The 20,393-nt window shown below is 52.1% G+C and overlaps 6 protein-coding genes across 6 annotated transcripts; 2 read left to right on the forward strand and 4 right to left on the reverse strand.

Moving 5' to 3' along the window:
- Positions 1-6: 6 nt before the first annotated feature.
- On the forward strand, positions 7-2,445 carry DSM5745_11302 (uncharacterized protein; the record flags this gene model as incomplete). Its single annotated transcript, XM_026753318.1, has 1 exon — positions 7-2,445. The coding sequence occupies one exon, from the start codon at positions 7-9 to the stop codon at positions 2,443-2,445; it is 2,439 nt and encodes an 812-aa protein (XP_026598091.1).
- A 1,682-nt stretch (positions 2,446-4,127) lies between these two features.
- tcsC (putative two-component osmosensing histidine kinase (Bos1)) lies at positions 4,128-8,117 on the reverse strand (the record flags this gene model as incomplete). The annotated part of the gene is made up of 2 exons (XM_026753319.1): positions 4,128-7,790; positions 7,920-8,117. 2 exons carry the CDS (start codon positions 8,115-8,117, stop codon positions 4,128-4,130), a joined length of 3,861 nt encoding a protein of 1,286 aa, XP_026598092.1.
- A 1,847-nt stretch (positions 8,118-9,964) lies between these two features.
- Positions 9,965-13,797, reverse strand: DSM5745_11304 (putative cation chloride cotransporter; the record flags this gene model as incomplete). Its single annotated transcript, XM_026753320.1, has 4 exons — positions 9,965-12,382; positions 12,432-12,597; positions 12,646-13,237; positions 13,293-13,797. 4 exons carry the CDS (start codon positions 13,795-13,797, stop codon positions 9,965-9,967), a joined length of 3,681 nt encoding a protein of 1,226 aa, XP_026598093.1.
- Positions 13,798-15,036: 1,239 nt separating this feature from the next.
- On the forward strand, positions 15,037-17,306 carry DSM5745_11305 (putative amino acid transporter; the record flags this gene model as incomplete). The annotated part of the gene is made up of 2 exons (XM_026753321.1): positions 15,037-17,094; positions 17,142-17,306. The coding sequence occupies 2 exons, from the start codon at positions 15,037-15,039 to the stop codon at positions 17,304-17,306; spliced, it is 2,223 nt and encodes a 740-aa protein (XP_026598094.1).
- A 539-nt stretch (positions 17,307-17,845) lies between these two features.
- On the reverse strand, positions 17,846-18,636 carry DSM5745_11306 (pyruvate transporter MPC1; the record flags this gene model as incomplete). Its single annotated transcript, XM_026753322.1, has 4 exons — positions 17,846-17,921; positions 17,998-18,156; positions 18,218-18,383; positions 18,564-18,636. 4 exons carry the CDS (start codon positions 18,634-18,636, stop codon positions 17,846-17,848), a joined length of 474 nt encoding a protein of 157 aa, XP_026598095.1.
- A 474-nt stretch (positions 18,637-19,110) lies between these two features.
- On the reverse strand, positions 19,111-20,067 carry DSM5745_11307 (small nuclear ribonucleoprotein-associated protein; the record flags this gene model as incomplete). Its single annotated transcript, XM_026753323.1, has 5 exons — positions 19,111-19,193; positions 19,250-19,291; positions 19,343-19,748; positions 19,809-19,880; positions 20,041-20,067. The coding sequence occupies 5 exons, from the start codon at positions 20,065-20,067 to the stop codon at positions 19,111-19,113; spliced, it is 630 nt and encodes a 209-aa protein (XP_026598096.1).
- Positions 20,068-20,393: the final 326 nt, after the last annotated feature.

Consider the following 20,393-nt stretch of genomic DNA (forward strand, 5'->3'; position numbering starts at 1 on the left):
TTCAAGATGGCCCCGTTGCCAAGCAAGCTTGTCCTCCTCCTTTCCCTGGGGACACTGCTCCATCAGACGGGTGCTGCACCTCAAGCACAGCAGTCGAAATGCGCTAACTGCGGACAAACGACCGTAACTAGCGCTGTTACTGTGTGTAGCTCGACGCCTGGAGGTGGAGGAGGCGGCGGCGGAGGTGGCGGAACCCCGACCCCAACCATGCCCATCGTGACTCCAACTCCTTCTAGTCCAGGTGGAGGTGGTGGTGGTGGAACTCCAAGTCAGCCTGGAGGCGGAGGGGGCGGAGGGGGCAGCACCCCGAGCGTGATTGTACCAGTTCCCTCTGGACCAGGTGGTGGAGGTGGAGGAGGAACTCCGAGTCAGCCCGGAGGCGGCGGAGGAAGCGGAGGAGGTGGAGGAGGTGGTTCTTCTACTCCAAGTGTGCCTGGAACTATTATACCAATTCCTTCTGGACCCGGTGGAGGAGGCGGTGGTACTCCTAGCCAACCTGGAGGCGGAGGCGGTACTCCCAGTCAGCCAGGTGGAGGCGGTGGTGGTCCCGGTCCCGGACCTAGTACTGTGACCGTGCCCGTAACAATTGTTCCAATTCCTTCTGGACCAAGCGGGGGCGGAGGCGGAGGCCAGCCTCCCGGAGGAGGTCAGCCTGGCGGTGGTGGTCCTGGAGGTCCCGGTGGTTCTGGCGGTCCTGGAGGTCCTGGAGGTTCTGGCGGTCCTGGAGGAGGTCAACCTGGCGGAGGTCAGCCCGGTGGTGGTCAACCCGGAGGTGGTGGACCTGGAGGTCCCGGTGGTGGTGGCGGTCCTGGAGGTCCTGGAGGAGGTGGTGGCCCTGGAGGAGGCCAGCCTGGAGGAGGTCAGCCCGGTGGAGGCCAACCCGGAGGTGGTGGTCCTGGAGGACCCGGTGGTGGTGGCGGTCCTGGAGGCCCTGGAGGAGGTGGTGGCCCTGGAGGAGGCCAGCCTGGAGGAGGTCAGCCCGGTGGAGGCCAACCCGGAGGAGGCCAACCCGGAGGTGGTGGACCTGGAGGACCCGGTGGATCTGGAGGCCCAGGAGGCTCTGGCGGTCCTGGAGGCCCTGGAGGAGGCCAGCCTGGAGGAGGTCAACCTGGTGGAGGTCAGCCCGGTGGAGGCCAACCCGGAGGTGGTCCTGGAGGACCCGGTGGATCTGGAGGCCCTGGAGGCCCTGGCGGTCCTGGAGGCCCAGGAGTCATTCCCGGTTGGCCAGGTGGCCAACCCGGAGGTGGTGGACCTGGAGGTCAGCCTGGCGGTGGCGGTCCTGGAGGTCCTGGCGGTGGTGGAGGTCCTGGTGGTCCTGGTGGTGGTGGCGGTCCTGGAGGGGGTCAGCCTGGCGGTGGTCAACCTAGTAATCCTGGAGGGGGAGGCGGCGGCGGCGGAGGTGGTGGTGGTGGTGGAGGCGGCGGCGGAGGTGGAGGTCCTGGAGGAGGGCCTGGTGGGCCTACCTGTTTATGTCCGTGCCCATGCACAGGCGGAAACAAATCTCCAGAAGGACCTGGAGGCTGGGGCGGACAAGGATGGAGTGGCAACGGATGGAACGAACAGGGATTGAAGGTTTCAGGTTCAGGCGGACCCGGATGGCCCGGACATGGAGAGAGCGGCGGACCTCATGACGAAGGAGAGAACAAGGGGAAACGGCAACTCGCAGGAGCAGGCGCGTCCGGACAGGGTTCTATTTCCGGCCAAAAAGATTCCGATAAGAAGGATTCCGACAAGAAAGACTCCGATAAGAAAGGTTCCGACGAGGGAGATAAAGGCGACGAAGACGACGAAGGTCATGGAGATTCTGGATACGATGATCTCGACGCCAAATATCCCAAGTACCACTGCTACAAACACCCTTACGACATCCGCTGCAAAGACCCCAAATGGATTGGCTATATAGATCCGAAGGCCCCCGACTATGACAAGTACGCTCAGCCCGGCTACAATGACCCTGGCAGCGGAGGCGGGTACAATGATGCTGGCCATGGCGGCGGTGGTGGTGCTGGCGGTGCTGGCGGTGCCGGTGGCTACAATGATGCTGGCCATGGCAGCGGTGGTGGTGCTGGCGGTGCTGGCGGTGCCGGTGGCTACAATGATGCTGGCCATGGCGGCGGCAGTCAACATGGAGATCAGGGCCATGGGGATCAAGGACAGGCTGCACCAGCAGCAGGTGCCAATATTGCCGGCGCTGGAGGCGCCCCGGCCGGAGCAGGACTTGGAGTTGGGGTTGGAGGTGCAGCGGGGGGTGCAGGGCTCGGAGCTGGAGCTGGAGCTGGAGGAGCCAAGGGCGTCTTGGAGAGCGGACGGGACTCGTCCACTTTCAGTTCCACCACAAAAGCAAGCCCGACCTCGTCGGCGGACGCATCCTCTACAAGCGAGCTTTCTTCCACAAAATCTTGGGACTTCCCGACCATCAGCCCCAAGCTCTTGCGCTGGTGGTAGAGGGTTGGCCTGTGCGTTGATTCACACTCGCTTGTCGAGTATGATACGCAGCCGGTGGGCATATAGACTGGGAGATTAAACTGTTTCCCTTGTCGCAATTGAAGAATGAGAGAAAAAGGGAAGAAGCACCTAAAAGCATGAAAGATTCAATTGACTTGAGACTGTCTTTGTTGGATTTAACACGGGTTACTGGACTGGCGGGCATGTAATATAGGGTATGTCTTCGTTGGGGATGGATATAGCTATACTGTTGTAAGGCAGATAGAGTCGGTACTTAGGGCCAGTCCAACTATTCCGATTTTCTGTTCTATGTTCATAGGCATTCGAGCAGTTATACGTACAACTGAATAGTAGAGTCTGATCTGGCCATAACCTGGAAAAGAGCCTATTCCCTTCCGTCGTTCTATTTTAGGAGGCAGATAAGTAGGTAGCTTATGTCTTCAAATGGGGAAGAACTTCGCACTCTCCCTCCACAAATCTCATTACCCCTAGCAGCATAGACGTCTGTATATATATCAAGCACGACCGTAACATTCTACCTCCACTTTAAGCATATCAGAGGTGAAGGGTGAGGGATTGGTATCGTTACCAACATATATCTGTCCGGACCAATCCTGTAACAAGACAAAAAAGCGCGCCGAGTAGGCCGTGCCGTATGAACAGGCAGGTGCCCTCACTAAGTAGCCCTGGAGAATTAAATGGAGCTATTGCTATGCATGAGTTGATCTAATCATTGAAGACGTCTTCCATTTGCTTCGTTCCCAAGCTTCCCAAGCCAAGAACCGGAATGTATGTAGCGACATATCTCGAGAGAAGATATCCGTAAGAGAAGAGGGAAATGAGCCCAGCCCAGCAAGATATAAATGCAATACAATACAGAGAAGAAGAATCATTGTGCCCCCGAAGCGAGCGTGAGTAGATAGATAGGTAGGTAGATAGATATAGAAACAAAGGATAAGAAGTTTAAGTATGCAAACGACAGAAAGATGAGACAGGGACCGAGTCCTCAGTTGAGACTTTGCACAGATAGATGCGATATTGATATGTTTGAGAAGGACATGTCTCAGAAGCAAAAAGCGCTACGCTGACACTGCGCAGAGTGGGCCTCCTCATGTCTGACTGACACGCCGGTAGAAAGATTCGTTTAGTTTAATCGAATATCGAAATTCATGAGGATTGTTAAGATTCCTTCCATGCCCTTCGCCGAGGTTTCCATGCGCCCAAACACCATTACACCAGACGAAAACGGGCACCGCCACCGCGTGACTGGATGTAGAACTGCCGAAATCACCAAACATAATATACTATGGAATAGGCCAGGGGAGAACAGAAAAGGCCGCGCCGTCGACGGGCCCACGAGCGACCACAATATGCAAAATTCGAAGAATTGGACGTGAGGTGTGGCCGAAAAAGACGGGGAGGAGATCGAGGTTAAATGATGGAGATGATAGCGGAGGTTATGAGATGAGTAGACCGACGGAAGATCACAATCCCCAGGTAATAAAGGTTCTTACAGACGTGAAGAAAACAGGATGGGTATATAAGATCTGAACGAAAGGACTCGTGAAGATCAAGCAGAGCAGAACGCAAAAGGATGTTTGGAGAGCCCGCCTTCTCATGAGCTGTTGGACCGCAATAGCGCCTGCTGAACGTGAGCTTGTGATGATTGTAGGTTGAGGGCTTTATGGTCTTACCCTATCCATGGAGAGCTGCTCAGTTCGATCGACACTTGTGGTAGCCAGCGTGCGGTTGGTGGCGCTCGTTGAGGTAATCGATCGGGCTTCCATCCCCGGGCGTTGCGACTTGCCATCTGGCCCCGTATGGACATGATGCATCTCGCCACTGCTTGAGATGCGAGACTCTTTGCTCTTCTCCAGCAGTGACCCACCGAGAGTAGCACATTTCAAGATTGTCTGCATCATTTGGTTCTGCTTCAGTGGCTTGGACAAGTATTCGTCCATCTGGGCCTGGATACACTTCTCGCGGTCACCCAACATAGCGTGAGCCGTAAGAGCGATGATCGGCGTTCGGCTCAGGCCACTGTCTCGTTCGTACTCGCGGATCTTGCCTGTGGCTTCAAAGCCACCCATAACTGGCATTTGGACATCCATCAGAATGACATCGTAGCGGCGCTGCTTAACAGCTTCCACGGCTTCGAGACCGTTGCCAACAACAGAGACGTTGTGGTTGTGTTTCTCGAGTATCTTGACAGCTAATTTCTGATTCACATCGTTGTCTTCTGCGAGAAGGATGTCGAACGAGCGCGAGTGGTCGGTAGTAATCGGCGTCGAGCGTCCCTCGAGCGCAGGTAACATACCATTGCCCAGATCGATCGGCTCGCATGGTGTTGTCATGTAGGAACTGATTCCAAGGTCTAGAGCCGACTTCAAGCTGACGCAGACGAGTGGGCAGACCAGCACGATCGGAACATATTTAAAATCATCGTACGTTCGAAGCATTCGAGCCGTGTTCACAGAGTCCACGATTATTACGTCGTAGGCGTGACCAGATTCTTTGCCGGAGGGGTCTTGAATCTCTGGCGGTGGCACATGATCCTCATTACGCACAACCAGCGGTTCCAAGTCCAGCTTCTTGAGCATCTTCAGGACATTTTCTGCCTCATTGCCATTCTCTCCCTTGTCAATGAAGAGCACGCGGTGGTTCTTGTAAGGCAGGATTTGTGATGCAATTACGTTCAGTGACTGGTCCGCCAGCTTTACGACGCAGGTAAAGTGGAATGTACTTCCATGGCCATATTCGGAGGTGACCCAGACGTCACCACCCATGAGGTTAACCAAGCGCTTAGAAATTGAGAGACCGAGTCCAGTTCCGCCGAACCGTCGTGTGGTTGACCCGTCTGCCTGCTGGAAGGTATCAAAGATCAAGTCGAGCTTGTCCTCCTCGATACCGATACCAGTATCTGAGACAGAGAATTCAAAAGCGTACTCATTCGCCGCACATTGCTCGCGATCCGATTTACATATCGTAAGCTTGACTTCACCATGCTCGGTAAACTTGATCGCGTTACCGACCAAGTTCAAAATAATCTGTCGTAAACGGAAGGGGTCACCAATGACGTAGTCGGGAACCGTATTGTCGACTTGATATGTCAGACTCAGGAACTTCTCGTTCGCCTTGACGGCCAGCGTCTTCAGGGCGTTGAAGACAGTGCCGCGGACTGTGAAGGGAATGCTCTCGATAACCATGCGGTTAGCTTCGATCTTCGAAATATCGAGTATGTCGTCGATGATCGTCAGAAGACTGTTCGCCAAGTTATGCACGACATTCAACATCTCTCGAGTGTACGGTTTCAGGTCGTCGGTGTCCAGAGTCAGCTGGGTCATACCAATGATACCGTTCATAGGCGTCCTGATTTCGTGACTCATGTTTGCCAGGAATTCGGACTTGGTACGGTTTGCCAATTCGGCGGCTTCCCTGGCAGCCGTATTTCGTTGAATACTATCCCGGAGATTCGACACCATCTTATTGATTTTGCGCTTTAACTCGTCCATCTCACCGGAAGCGTTGACGGTAATGAGCTTTGTAAAATCGCCATCTGTTGCAGCATCTGTAATCTCGCCGAAGGCTCGCACCTGCGATGTGAGATTTTCGGCCATGGTATTGACGTCCTCTGTGATCTCCTTCCACGTTCCGGCAATCCCCTCCACGTTCGCTTGGCCGCCCATTTTGCCATCGACACCGACATCGCGGGCGACTTTTTTGAGTTCAGTAGCGAACTTGGCCAAACGGTCCACCATGTGGTTAATGGTGACTTTGAGAGTTAGGATCTCTCCCTGGGCGTGGACTTCAATCTTCTTGCTCAAATCACCCTTGGCAATGGCTTGCGTGACGTCCGATATACTTCGGACCTGAGAAGTGAGATTCTGGGCCATGGTGTTGACGTTGTCGGTGAGGTCCTTCCATTTCCCCTCCACATTGTCGACCTTGGCTTGACCACCAAGCGTACCATCAGTTCCGACTTCCCTGGCGACCTTGCTGACTTCAAAGGCGAACGTATTTAGCCTGTCCACCATGCCGTTAATCGTGCTCTTGAGATCTAGTATCTCGCCCTGGACATTGGCGGTGACCTTCTTGCTGAGATCACCCTTTGCAACAGCGGTTGTAACGTCCGCGATCTCCCTGACTTGGGTTGTCAAATTGTTGGCCATGCGGTTGACGTTTTCGGTCAAATCCTTCCATGTGCCTTCCACATCATTCACGGTAGCTTGGCCACCGAGCACACCGTCTGTACCAACTTCCTTGGCAATCTTCGTCACCTCCTGTGCAAATTGTCGAAGTTGATCAACCATGGAATTGATGATATTCTTGAGCTCCGCAATTTCACCCTTGCAGTTGGCCTGCACCTTCTGAGTAAGGTCACCCTTAGCGACGGCCTTGGTAACCGTTGCAATGTCGCGCACTTGTGTTGTCAAATTGTTCGCCATGGCGTTCACGTTGACAGTAAGTTCATTCCACATGCCTTGGACGCCTTCAATCTGAGCCTGACCACCAAGAACACCTTCCGTACCGACATCACGAGCGACGCGAGTAACCTCCGTGGCAAAAGTCCGTAGTTGATCCACCATGGTATTGATGGTTTGTTGAAGTTCAAGAATTTCACCTTGAGCGCGGCTCTCAATCTTCTGACTGAGATCACCGTGTGCGACAGCCGTTGTGACCACCGCGATTTCACGCACTTGGTCCGTAAGATTCTTGGCCATAATGTTAACGTTTTCTGTCAATTCCTTCCAGATACCATGGACCCCAGTAATTTGAGCCTGTCCACCGAGTATACCTTCCGTTCCGACTTCACGGGCGACGCGAGATACCTCGCTACCGAAAACCTGTAGTTGGTCCATCATAGTGTTGATTGTCCGTTTAAAAGTGGCGATTTCAGGGTCCATCTCCAAGGGATGGATCTGAACCTTCATCGACAAATCACCATTAGCGACCTGGGTGATGATACCCCCAATTTCCCGCAGAGCCTTCTGGAAAGCTTCGTTCGCCTGCTGATGTTTGCGCAGCTCTCGTTCCAGAAGAACCACGTCCTCATTTTCGACCTTGGTAAGAGCTCGCCGCGTCTGCACTTCCTGCAACTGAAGCTCTTCCCGGACCTGGGTTATGATATTTTTCTGGAAACTTATTTCCTCCGCTTGTTTCTGAACATAGTTCCGCAAATAGCTGATGTCTTCCTCCCGTACTAAAGTTGCTACTCCACCTTCCTCATCTTCATCGCTAGCCGCACCATCGCTCTCGTCAAGGATCTCAGGCTCCGTATCTTTGGAAGACTTTCTCCGTTTATGGATAAGTTGTGTGTGTTCGTTGGGTTGTGTGTGGTTTTGTTGCTATAGTGCAGAGAAGAGTCAGCAGGAGTAAAAATGGAACAGGGAAATATGCGAGGAACGGAACACAGGGAGAAGAGATAGGTGAGGGCGACTGACAGATTGTACTTCTAAGCGATGAATCCGACGGACCAGAGCCTCTAATTCATTTTCGAACCTGACCTTAGCTAGACTGGGCTCTCCCGGTAGCTTTGGAAGCGAGTCCACGCCATTTGTAGAATGCGGAGAGAAGTTGAACTCGAAAGAAGGAGAACCGGCCGAAGGGGCTTCTCTAACGAGATTTTGTATGATGGCAGCAGCGGCCGTGAGGGTATCGTCCGCGCAAGCCATTTTGCCCTGGGTAGACTCAGTTAAAAATCGGACATGTCAAGATGGAATGTCAAAGCGAAGAGGTCGGCTCTCGTGTTCAAGGTTGACAACGCGTGAGATGCAAATAATGGTCCGTGTGATGAGCGATGAAACCAAGATATTGGGGGAGGGGGGCCGCTCGGAGCTAGAACAGGGGGGGACAAAGTCTAATAAGACGGAGATGAAAGTATGAGCTCGCAAACAAAGAAAAAGAGAGAAAAATTGAGACCCTCTAATCTCTGAAAAGGAGATTAAGGAGAATAAGAGATATAAAATAATGCGAAGCTCGTCGGATGAAAAAGGAAAAAGGACAGAAAAAAAAAGCTGGGGGCGAATGGTTGGAGACGGAGAGACGAGGGGAGTGGAAGTCGGAGAGTTGGAGGCCGGGAGTATGGGAGCTTGGGGGAAGGAGAAACGAGAAGGGTTAAAGCGGCGGCAAGGGAACTCAGAACTGGGAGTACTGAAAGAGAAAGCGAGCAGCAGGATGAGAGTCCGTACCTGGCGGGAATCGCGTTATTGACACGACAGACGGAGCGGTATCGCCTAGAACGACATTGGTGACTGGCGAGAAAGGGGCTCGGGGAGGCTCTCGGAGGGTTGGAGTTTGGTGCAAAGAGTCTGAAGGGGAGCGTTTCAGACTTCGAGTTCGCCGTTGATCAAGAGAGGAGAAGATACGGAGACCTCGAGAACCAGCAGAATAATTCGAGTCGAATCAATGGCAAGCAGCGAACGGCGAGTGGAGAGAGGAGCACCGAACAGCGGATAGAGAGGGGTCGGAATGGAAGATTGTGATAATGCGCCCTGCCCGGGTTGGTTTGGTTTGACCTGACCCAGGGGAGAACGGCTCCAATAAGGGGACGATGGGCTGAATTGGTTTGATCAAATCTTTCTTGGTCTTAACTGTCAGCCTGATGGCGATGGGCTCCCCGGCGGATGGTGGAGGATTTGGCTTAAGAACTCGATGTCCGACTCCTGCACGAGTTAACGTGACCTCGACTGACAGCTTACAGTAGTTGAATACTCTCCTGCGCATGATTGTTTGTCATATACACAGATAGGGGCTTCTATACATGGGTATTGCAAGTTCAACTGCTTTATCCACCCCAGCATGTTCTCATTATTGATCCAAATCGATCTTTTAAGTACCCTACGAAGCACAGCCCGGCAGAGTGCGTGGCCATATGCCGAGCGCTGTGGAGGCAGCCCATGGTTTGTTCGCCGCGCTAACAGGCGCCGGCTCTTGGTGGCAGGCAGCCAAAAAAAACCGCGCGCCCGCCGCCCTGATTAAAGAATCCTCTTGACCGCTGTGCGTGCACTATGCACACTGCGTGCACATCTTGCTCCCATTTTTCCATCCACGCTTTTTCCTTATTGGTGCGCTGCTGATCACCTCCCCAGTCTAGTGGCGATCCTTGGGATGTCTGATGCCCCGGTGTTTGCCTATCACACCCTTTTGACTGTTTCGAGATGGATGCTGAGGGAGGGGCATGTGAGACCGGCAAGCAACTCCCCGAGTTATGACTGGTTGCTCGACGAAAGTACGAGTTATCAATGGTCCATAAGAAAGAAAACGGTCCGAGTGCAGAACAAGCAATGTCACGGGACTGAGGTTACTGAGTTATTCTCCGATGTTGAAATCCATGCGCTCAATGTCGAAAGTTCGAAAAAAGAAGAGGGTGTCGTTTGCATGTCATATGATAGCTCCAGCTTTCTCAATAAGTGACCTTTCATTTGCACAGTAGTATACTCGCCAAGGGCAGAGAGTATCCATTCATTTGCTTGAAGATTTGTATATACCATGATCCGATTCTATTTACTATCATAACTCGTTAAAGGTTTAGCGTCACGGTCATGCTATTGCTGTGGACCAGCAAGCAAGGTGGCAAACCCTGCCACAAAACACTCAGATCACTCAGATACGACTGGCTAGCAGTTTCGCTGTCCGAAGTGCCCTCGACTGGTGATGGCAGAGTCGTGAAAATTACAGCCGTATCCCCGCTGTGTTTAGCTATCAACTCATTCAGTATCAGATGCTGTGCACGGCTCGGAAGGTCGTTGAATGACAGCGGAACGGAAGCTTGCTGCGGATACCCAGAGGCGCTCGTCCGATCTGATGATACCTCCGAAGCAGAACGACGTTTGTAGATGGACTCGACAGCTCTTCGAGATGATCGAGGAGGCGACATGTTTGTGGCGAACATGATGCTTGGACCGGCGCCCTCTTCTGTGTTGACCTGAGCTTCAGGTATTGGTGAAGAGCTGAATCTATTGCTCGATGCTGAGCGGCTCAGAGACGGCCGGCTCGTTGCGGATCGAGGAGATCCCGTCTCGCTAGGCTCAATGATGGCCGGAATGTTGTGTCTCTGCATTGTTGGAAGATCCGGATCCGACGTTGAAGGGTTAACCACTCCCTGTGGAGTTGTCGTCCTGTGTATGCTCGTGGTCTCTCCATCACTTGCGGATTCCTCTGAGTCACTGCTGCTGCTGCTATCACTAGTTTCGCTCGGGGTACTGTCATCATCAACGAAAGCATCCAGTAGTCGGTGTGTCTGCATGCCTAGATTGACACCTCCTAGACCCCTAAAGCTGGAAATAGAACGTCGTCTTCTCGAAGATTGTATCAACTTCCTCACTCCACCTGGCAATGGATGACGCGCCTGCCGTTGCTCCTGATTCAAGACCTCGAAGCGAGATGAGCTTCCAGCCCTGTTCATCCAACCAAAAGTTGAGGAGTCGTCCGAGTTTCTCCGACCACGTTGAATATCCTCCCACCAACTCTCATCCTTTAATATCGTATTTACCATATCTCTGATATCCTGAGACCCCGGGGCAGCGTCTCCATTGACTATCAGGCGATATGTCTTCAAGTCACCAGACGCAAGCCAGAAGACCAGGATTTCTGCTTCAATCCGTAGCTTCTCAAGGAGAGTCTCAACCCTTTTTCTTTCGTCCTCAACGTCAGCTTCGTATTCCACGAAAACAGCCACCCTCAGCTTGTATGCCCTTTTCCAGGAAGGAACTGTGTTTAAAATGCAACCAAGCTGAAGGATGAGAGTATATGTGTCAAAATTTGTAGTAAGAATATTTCGTTTCGTTTCACTGTTGGCGTTTATCTCAGCAGACATCTGGATGGGCCAGAGATCGATGTATTTTTTCGAGTTCGATCCGTGCTGTCCCGGCAGTCCGAGCTCCTCAAACCCCTTGGCTACCGCAACATTTATGCGTAGTTGGAACAAAAGGTCTTCCAAGACCCTGACGTATGTCCTGCAGTCTGCCGACTTCCTCAATGGCTCATACATGGGACTATCTGGCGATTTCGGATTCGAATTGTGTTTATGGTGATATATTGGCTCGGCAAGAGACCGACCCTCCCGAAATTGATCAATTATGACGATATTTGGCCGCATCCCCCCTAGGCCAGAATTCAAGACAATATTTCGAACTCCCCATTCGACAGCGGGGGACACTGCAATGTTCACGAAGGCTTTGACCTTTGAATTCTCGACTAGCTTTGTCCAAGCGCTCTGTTGTCGACGCGCTTCCGGGACGGCAGACGAGAAATCATCGGTGACAAGAACATGACCAAGTACAAACAACGCACCCTTTTTCAGTGAGTTGCAAAAAGCAACAAGCTTGAATTCCTCATCAAGATCATTCACGAATAGAAGGATCTGTGGCCTCCAGAATTTGACGTGCTCTTGCTTCAAACGAAGCAGATACTTACGCACTTGATGGTAGATCAGGCTCTGGCTGACATCACCCCACGGCTTCGGAGGAGAAGTATAATGAATCAGTAAGAATAGGGTGATTAAAACACCAAAGCACCCAGTGGCGTAAATACCATCGACGAAAAACATACTAGCGCCGCAGACCAAGGTACCAGTTGCGGCGGTCTGCCAGTTGAAGTAGTGGAAGGAAGGACGGAAATTGGGGGCAGACCCAATTTTCAGCAGGAAACAAGCCAAGTTCATCACTAAAAAGGTCATGAGATAAGCCATTGTGACAAAGGACGCGATCTGGTTGATATCAAACAGCATTGTCAACTGAGCAGCGATGAAAGTGACAATGATTGCGCGAACAGGCTCGTCCTTCTTCTTCGTGCCTATGCTGAACAGATTGAGCCCAGGAACCAAGTTGTCTTTAGCGATCGCTTGAAGCAGTTTAGCAGATCCAATCAACCCCATCAGAGCAGAGAAGAAACTGGTTGCAAATTCGCCTGCAAGAACGACGGCCCCAGAAAGATTTGCCTAGAAATATGTTAGAGTGAGATGAAGCAGGGCTCTCCAAAAAGCATACAATCTGGACAATATTGGCGCTGTTATAGAGAGAGTCTCTTGTCAAAGAAGCCGCCATCGCGAGAATCACAAGGGTGTATAAGACAAAGGTCAGAGCAAGGCCATAGAGTGTACCCTTCGGTATCGATCTGCTAGGATTCTTCAGGTCGCCTGACATGCTTGCACCACTACGCAGATAAGCCTGATATCCCAATTGGTTAAGATTGAATGCTTACGCGAAGATCCCCCCAGTCGCAGGGAACAAAATCCCAAAAAGGTCTTGGAAGTTCTCCCGCGTGGAGAGTTGGCTCCCGGCCGCCCCCTTCGTGAGCCTAGGCTTAAGATTCCCCAAGAGTGTATGGAAACTGATACCGGTAAAATGGATCCCAAGCTTCGAGTTTCGAAATGGTTCCATGACGAGAGCAGACACTGGAATACTGAGTGTCGCAATCAAAAGAATAATAAGCAATCCATTGCTTGCTCGAGCGAAAAGAGCACTGCCCGCCAAGCATATCCCAGTACAAACGACCAAGATGATAGTTCCCCAAAGGTATTGCCACCAAAATCCTTCCTCGAGGAAGTTGTACCATGTGCCCGTTTCAGCTCCAAAGTTCTGTGTAAAACAGTCGATCAAGCCCACGGCATTCATTCCTGTGTTCAATACGGAGCCGAGATAGAACACTAGACCAATAGAGCCACCAAACTCGGGCCCTAAAGAGCGAGATATCAAGTAGTATGCTCCTCCTCCTTTGACTGTGCCATTGGTTGCTATGGCTGATAAAGACATTGTAGTGACTAGGTTGATTGTGTACGATATTGCAAGCAGTCCTTAACATTATGGTCAGCAATGCTCACAGACTAGAGAACTAGGGTAGCAACATACCTAGCATTCCCAGTAGACCAGCCTGCCCCAAAATGAACCCGAAGCGAAGGAACATGAGAATGCTCAGGACATTGAGACTGGTTGGCACAAAGACTCCTGAAAAAGTCGTGAACTTGTCAGAAGCATCTGACGAACGATATCTCTCTCCATTCCTCCCTTTATGATCAACGCTCGCGTCCCGGAGAGGCCCTGCCTCAAGCGATGTGCTTGGTAAATCAGCATCGTTCTCAGGTTTCCTCCACCAGCCCGAGAAATAAGACAGAAAGTTCGAAGGTAAGGAGCGGCGCCGGCCAAATGATTCGGACACCTGAGGAGTTAAGGACCCGTAATTTTGGAGTTGTCCAGCAGGCCGCCAATTCAGTAGCCTTGCAGTCTCTTCCGGGGAAGCATTTGCAGGCTCGCTCGGGTCCAATCTGGACTCATCTTCCTGTGCAGTGCGTGTGGCGAAGTTAGGTCTCCTCCAAGAGATGGACCCTGAGGCACTGCCCTCTTGTGAGCTCGTCATCGAATATGAAACTCGGCCTCTTTGCCAGCCCGCTGCTTCAGGAGGAATGCAGTTGTTGGATCACGACATGGACAAAGAACAGTTTAAATTGACAAGGAGCAGGACAATTGAGACCCCAAAGTATCGCTCACGCGACGTTGAATTGAGAATGTCGATCTTCAACAGCAATGACAGCTGTCATAGGAGCAAGCACCCCCTGTTCTGCAGCTGTTGGGTATTTCGACGAGCGACCTCGGGACGGGATTGACGATGACTTCATTTGCCAAGACTTGTTCCTATCTGGTAGCAAACAATGCAAACCCCAGTCCGTTGCGAAGTATACGCTGAAGACGACTTGGAAATTCGAGGGTATACTTAATGGATGCGCAATAAAACATATAATAAGCTAGGCTGTGCTATGAGAGCTAGTGCCGTAGGTTCAAAACTGAGCAGCCTCAACATATGCGCCGTACATTACACAATTCTATGTACCTACCAAGCAGAGGGGAGTCTTGACTTAGCCGCACAAGCCATGATTCATCGCAATTGTTAACAGCTACACCATACTAGGGAGATTTTGATGATGGATCTTAGGTAACTATGTACCTTGATCACGTCTGTGGGTCGCTATGTGGTAACCGGTCCTATCAGTTACGACTGATTCCTGCGGGGTACAGTAAACCCGGCCTATAGTTAGATGAATAAGGGACACTAGCAAGGGATTGTCCATGCCCGGGAGCTTGCAAAGACTGCATGCTCACTGCATACTTATCACTTGGTGATCTTATTGCCCGAGGTCTTCTCTCGCGTCTTATACACAGGTATTTTGACTTGGTAGTGCGGAGCTACCTTCCTCGCTCCGACATGATTACACAAGAGGTTCCTGGCTGTAGTGAGTACCAACGTTGCTTTGTCCATGGCTCCTTCAGGCCTCCTCGTGGGTGGCTGTTGAGAGTCTTCGCTACGCGCCCAGACAAGTAGACAGGTCATCTCAGGTGTGAAAAGAGAGCTTTCCAACTATTCATGCAACGGACAGTGCTGGTAGCAACCAAGATCTGTACGTGTTGGATCGGTGGAACAAAAGTGGACGTAGCTTACGTGATCCATGACTCTCCGGCCTCGATTCCACGTGATAGCTATCCATCCACCTGCATCCTTCACACTCTCCGCCAGAGCTTCAGATTCCTTTGTCCTAGCAGCTGCACGACCCTGTCGTGCTCAACCTTAACGGTCGCTCTATAAATTTCTAATTCGACCGTTATGGCATCACCAGGAAGGTATGACAATGGGGAGGGTCCGTCGTCATCTCCCAAACTTGGGTCATCTCCGATAGCGACCTCCGCACGCCGTTCACGGTCCCCAGCTCCAGACTCTGTAAGGCATGCCTCGATAGCTCGGCTGGCCTCTCCAGTACCGTCGATATCCAACTCCGTTTCCTCGAGGCAAATACCAGTTCCAGTCTCCACAGACGAGTCACAAGACCTCGGTCGAGTCGATAACCTCTCGTCTCTCCCCGGTCCCGGGCAGTCCATGATTGCTTCTGCTCTTCAGGACAGTCTTGGTCGATCACCTCCGAGATTTGGGACTCCGCCAAGACGTACTGAGTCCCCTGCTTTTAACCAGAACCTGCAAATCAGATCGAACTATGGCTCTTTTGACCAGAAACCCTGGAGGGAAGGTTCGGAGTACTCTGCAGCCCCGTACGAAGACCCGGAAATTGTCAAGAGGCACTTAGTGCAACCACTAGAGAGCCGGGATACTCAGTCCTCCGGAGACGGTACGGATAACGCGGACGATGAGTTCTCTAGCTTGCGATTGCAAGGCGGCGACATCACCAGACAAGTCTATAGATGGGCTGAGGATGCGGAAGAAGGAGGTTCTGTGAGAAAGCCTCAACGGAGCAGGAGTTTTAGCCTGAATAGACCTACCCCCGAGGAGGAAACTATGAACATCAGCAGCATTCGCGTCCCAGGAGGGTTTCGAAGAGACTACTTGCGCAGGGCCGCAGGAAGCCCGGCTCCACGAGATTCTGCTGCACGGGACGGAGCGTCCCCTGCTCCGCATCAGATTCCCACAAGTAGTTTCCTTGAATTCCTAACACTCTATGGCCACTTTGCCGGTGAGGAGTTGGAAGAAGACGACGAGATGCTTGGACCCCACGAGTATTTCTCCTCCGAAGCCTGGGACGAAACAGAAGAACGAGAGCCTGGTGAGGACTCTGCGCTTCTCCGTCCTGAAACTCCTGGCAAGAGGAGGCGCAAGCCCCGTGGAGGAACCGGAACGAACACTAGAACGGGGGCAGCGCTTCTTCTCCTTAAGTCATTTGTGGGCACTGGGGTCCTGTTCCTGCCAAGAGCCTTCCTCAACGGGGGTATGCTTTTCAGCAGTCTAGTACTCCTCGCCGTCTCGTTACTCAGTTTCTACTGCTTCATTCTTTTGGTGAACGCGCGACTAAAGGTTGAGGGCTCCTTTGGTGACATCGGAGGCGCACTCTATGGAAAACACATGCGTCGAATTATCCTTGGTTCGATCGTTCTTAGCCAGTTGGGGTTCGTGTCTGCATACATTGTGTTCACGGCTGAGAACCTCCAAGCTTTTGTCCTTGCTGTTAGCAATTGCAAGTCTTTCATTGACATCAAATTCATGGTGTTGATGCAATTGATCATCTTCCTGCCCCTCTCGCTAATCCGGGACATCAGCAAGCTTGGCTTCACTGCGCTCATTGCGGATCTTTTTATCTTGCTGGGCCTGGTTTACCTCTTCTACTATGATTTCCTCACAATATCCGCACAGGGTGTCGCCGAGATCTCCTCGTTCAATCCTTCTACATGGACTCTTTTCATTGGAACTGCTATCTTCACCTACGAGGGTGTTGGTCTCATCATCCCTATCCAGGAGTCGATGAAGCATCCCAAGCAATTTACAGGTGTTCTGGCCGGCGTTATGGTCATTATCACGATCATCTTCCTGGCAGCTGGTGCTGTCAGCTATGCGGCGTACGGACCTGCAACCAAGACCGTGATCCTCCTCAACCTCCCGCAGGACGACAAGCTTGTGAATGCGGTTCAGTTCCTCTATTCATTGGCTATTCTCCTCAGCACTCCGCTCCAACTCTTCCCCGCCATCCGCATTATGGAGAATGAGCTCTTTACCCGCAGCGGCAAGTATAACCCTGGCATCAAGTGGAAGAAGAATGGCTTCCGGTTCTTCCTCGTCATGGTCTGCGCGTTTGTTGCCTGGGGTGGTGCCGAGGACCTCGACAAGTTTGTTTCTCTTGTCGGTAGCTTTGCCTGCGTTCCCCTCATCTATGTCTACCCGGTATGTCACTTGCCCTCTCTATCCCATTCATAACTAATCGCAGCCAGCCCCTCCTTCATTACAAGGCTTGCGCGCGGACCAGAAGACAGAAGCTCGCAGATATTGCACTCACCATCTTCGGAGTCGTCAGCTGCATCTACACTACCGCATTGACCATCAATAACTGGGTTAGTGGCGATAATGCCAAAGCCCCAGGGTACTGTGACGCCTGATCCTAGTTCTTGCTCAACCGACATCACCCCTGCTCTCTTTCTTTAGCTTAAGCTGTTCATAGAAGGGCCCTTCATGTATAGACGAACGACATGCCACTGATCTGTTTCAAATTGTTATGGAAGCAAGCAAGCACGCACGAAAGCACGCCTGGCTGATGATAAAGCCGGCGAGTATCTCATTTTTTGGAATTCCACTGTCCCGTTTACGAGATTGTTTGATTAGACATCTAGCGATGATTTGATTTGGTTTGATTTACATAGCTTGAATACATTCATCGATTCTTGACACGGCTCATAATGACATAGTAGATGCACACTTTACGTTGGGAAGCAGTTTCGACCTTCCAAAGATGCCGCCTACCGAAATATAATAGGACACCTATAGAACTACTCTCGGCCCGTTATCTCCAACCTAGAAAAACACCGTCGACCAATCACACCATCCATTCTTAGGCAAGTATAATGCCGGTCTATGATAAGTATATAGGTAACAAGGGGATGCCAGATCACCACTAGCGCTGCTTCCTCCTACATATCTCTTATTTACCCGCCTCAGTAGCCTCCTTGCCCTTCTGCGCACCTTGCGCAGCAAGCGCAGCTTCACGGCCTCCCCAGCTATAAAGCATTAGCAAAGTTCATCACGGCGTATGGCAGAACAGCATGGAGGAAGCGCAAGGAGCCTGTGACATACTTCCAATAGTTCAGATAACGGTATCCCTGGGTACACTGGGCGGAGAAGTTGATGGCGTGGCAGGCGAAGAGGAGGTAGTTCTTGGGGGAGACGGCGAGGGCGTAGCGCATGAAGGTTGCGGAGTAGATGACCAGGGCGCCGGTCATTTGACCGGAGATGCTGCAAGGGTAAAAGTGTTAGCTTGGTGTTGCTTATGCTTATCAGGCGGGTATTGAAGAACGATTGCCAAGTATCGAATTCCGCGACCGCAGAGCCGGCTGCTAGAGACACCTGGCAGCGAGAAACAAGGAATCCATTGCAGATGTAAACGTACATTTCCGGGTCTTTCTGGGTGTCCATCACGGCCGCTACAGGGATACCGAAGTTGGAGACGGGGCCCCAGAAATCTAGAGAACAGGATTAGCCATTACTTCTCGGATATTTCTTGTCTTCGTATCGCGAAAGGAATAGTGTCTTTAGATGGCAGATAGCACATGCGGATGTCGTCGTATCTCGACCGCAGCTTGATGCAGCCGATTTCGGAAACGGGCTTGGAAGGACAAAAGACGGAACGCCAGGCAACTTACGTGTTGAGCAGACATAGTCCGCAACCTTGTTGGACCGGATCTTTGCATTGATTGCTTTAATAACGGCGGCCATCTTGCAGGACGTGGGGTGAACGTGTAAGACAGCTGCTGGTCAGCGACTGAATGGACAAGACTCGAGAGCTCCCGTTTTGGTCATCACCGAAGCCCGCCCGGGTTCGCTGCCGAGCGGAGCCTTCGGCGACATCACGTGAGGTACTACTATACGCACTAGGACAGATACAACAAAGGCTTTTGATTTGGTGTATTAGAATAACTGAATAACTAAATAGCGCTTGAGACATCTCTAGCATTACAGGCCTCCCCTAATGTGTGTCCATTTTATTTCTCTCGGGCAGTCCTTGCATCCGCACACGCCGCAACGCCTTGGCCTTGTAAAATTTGAGGTGCTGCTCCCAATCCTAGAACAGCCGGGTGGCTGAGGAGCTCTTTTGGTTCCAGTTACATTTCCCTTGTCCTTAGTCGGTGGTAGTGCACAATGCAGTCGCAGTTTTATTGTTGAGCCATCATATTACACCGTCAAGTCAAATCACCGTCCTCCAAACCCTGGGGGAGGATATCCTCGACCCTGGCCGGGAGGCTGGAAGCCAGGTGGAGGTTGGAAGCCGCCAGCTAGAGCAGGAAAAGTCAGTTGACATAGCCACGCATTCTCGAACAGATAAACTTACGACCCTGGGGAGCACCGAATCCGGGAGGAGGAGCGAAACCGGCTAATGCTTGTCAGTCTCATGTATCAAGCACCAGTATAGAACCAAACTTACGGGGTCCTCCAGGGCCTCCACGTCCACCGAAGCCAGGCGGGGGGGCACCGGGGAAACCACCAGGAGGGAATCCGGGGAAGCCGCCTGGCGGTGGGGGTCCACCGACACCAGCAGCAGGTCCTCCAAGTCCGACAGGCAGACCACGTCCAGCGGGTTTGCTAATTCCAGGGCCGGCGGCGAGAGTGGCAGCGGCGGGCACATTAGGACCGCCACCAAGTCGTGCTGAGGGATCGGCCGGGGGAGGTCCGTCGACAGAGCAGGAAACAACGTGAGTGCCGCGCACAATTGTCAAACCAAGGGTTCGCTTCTCTTCGGCTTCGACGAGGGGCGCGTTTCCGGGGGCCGACTTGGCTTTCCGCTTGACGCGGCGGAATTCTTCTGTATCGGCCAGGACCAGGTTCAGGTGCTGGGAAAGTCAGCAACAATGTCCATAGTTTCCAAGCGCATCAATTGCTAGTAGACGCACCTTATCGAAGGCAAGCATCTGACCCGTCATTTGCCGTCCATCATTTAGGGTAACTCTCATCCGGTAGTTTATCTAGACTCATGTTAGATTTTCACGCGGAGAACTATGTGCGCCCATTAACACATACGAGGTTTTGCTAGGTAGAACGCGAAAGTCAGCTATGTCACCAGGAATACATCTCCAATCGCTTAATTGAATAAAAGTAAGAGTGGTGTAGGCATCGTAAACTCACCATCTTTCCCTGCTTGTTGGCCGCCATGTTTGCTGAGAAGTGCGCACGAATGCGACTTGAGAGTAGAACCAAAGAATGTGTATGACAGAATCAGCAGAAGAGGACCTTCTAGCTTGTTGTCAGACGCTCCAAGGGTGTTTGGCCAGGCAAAGAGCTTAGTTACTGACACTTGCGGCGCTCGCTGCTCAGGTTGGGCCTGGCGGGTATCGCGACCCGTGACTTTGGCGCGCGGCTCCGCGGCTGGGCGCCAGCCCAGTTTTGCCAAGCCGCTAAGGGCTCTCGCTTCCCACACATCCACCCACAGTCGAACTTCACACAACTTTCGCCCGATTCGAGATTCCTTGAGATTCTTC

Source organism: Aspergillus mulundensis (genome assembly GCF_003369625.1).
Source record: "Aspergillus mulundensis strain DSM 5745 chromosome Unknown scaffold_24, whole genome shotgun sequence".
Classification (NCBI taxonomy): Eukaryota; Fungi; Ascomycota; class Eurotiomycetes; order Eurotiales; family Aspergillaceae; genus Aspergillus; species Aspergillus mulundensis.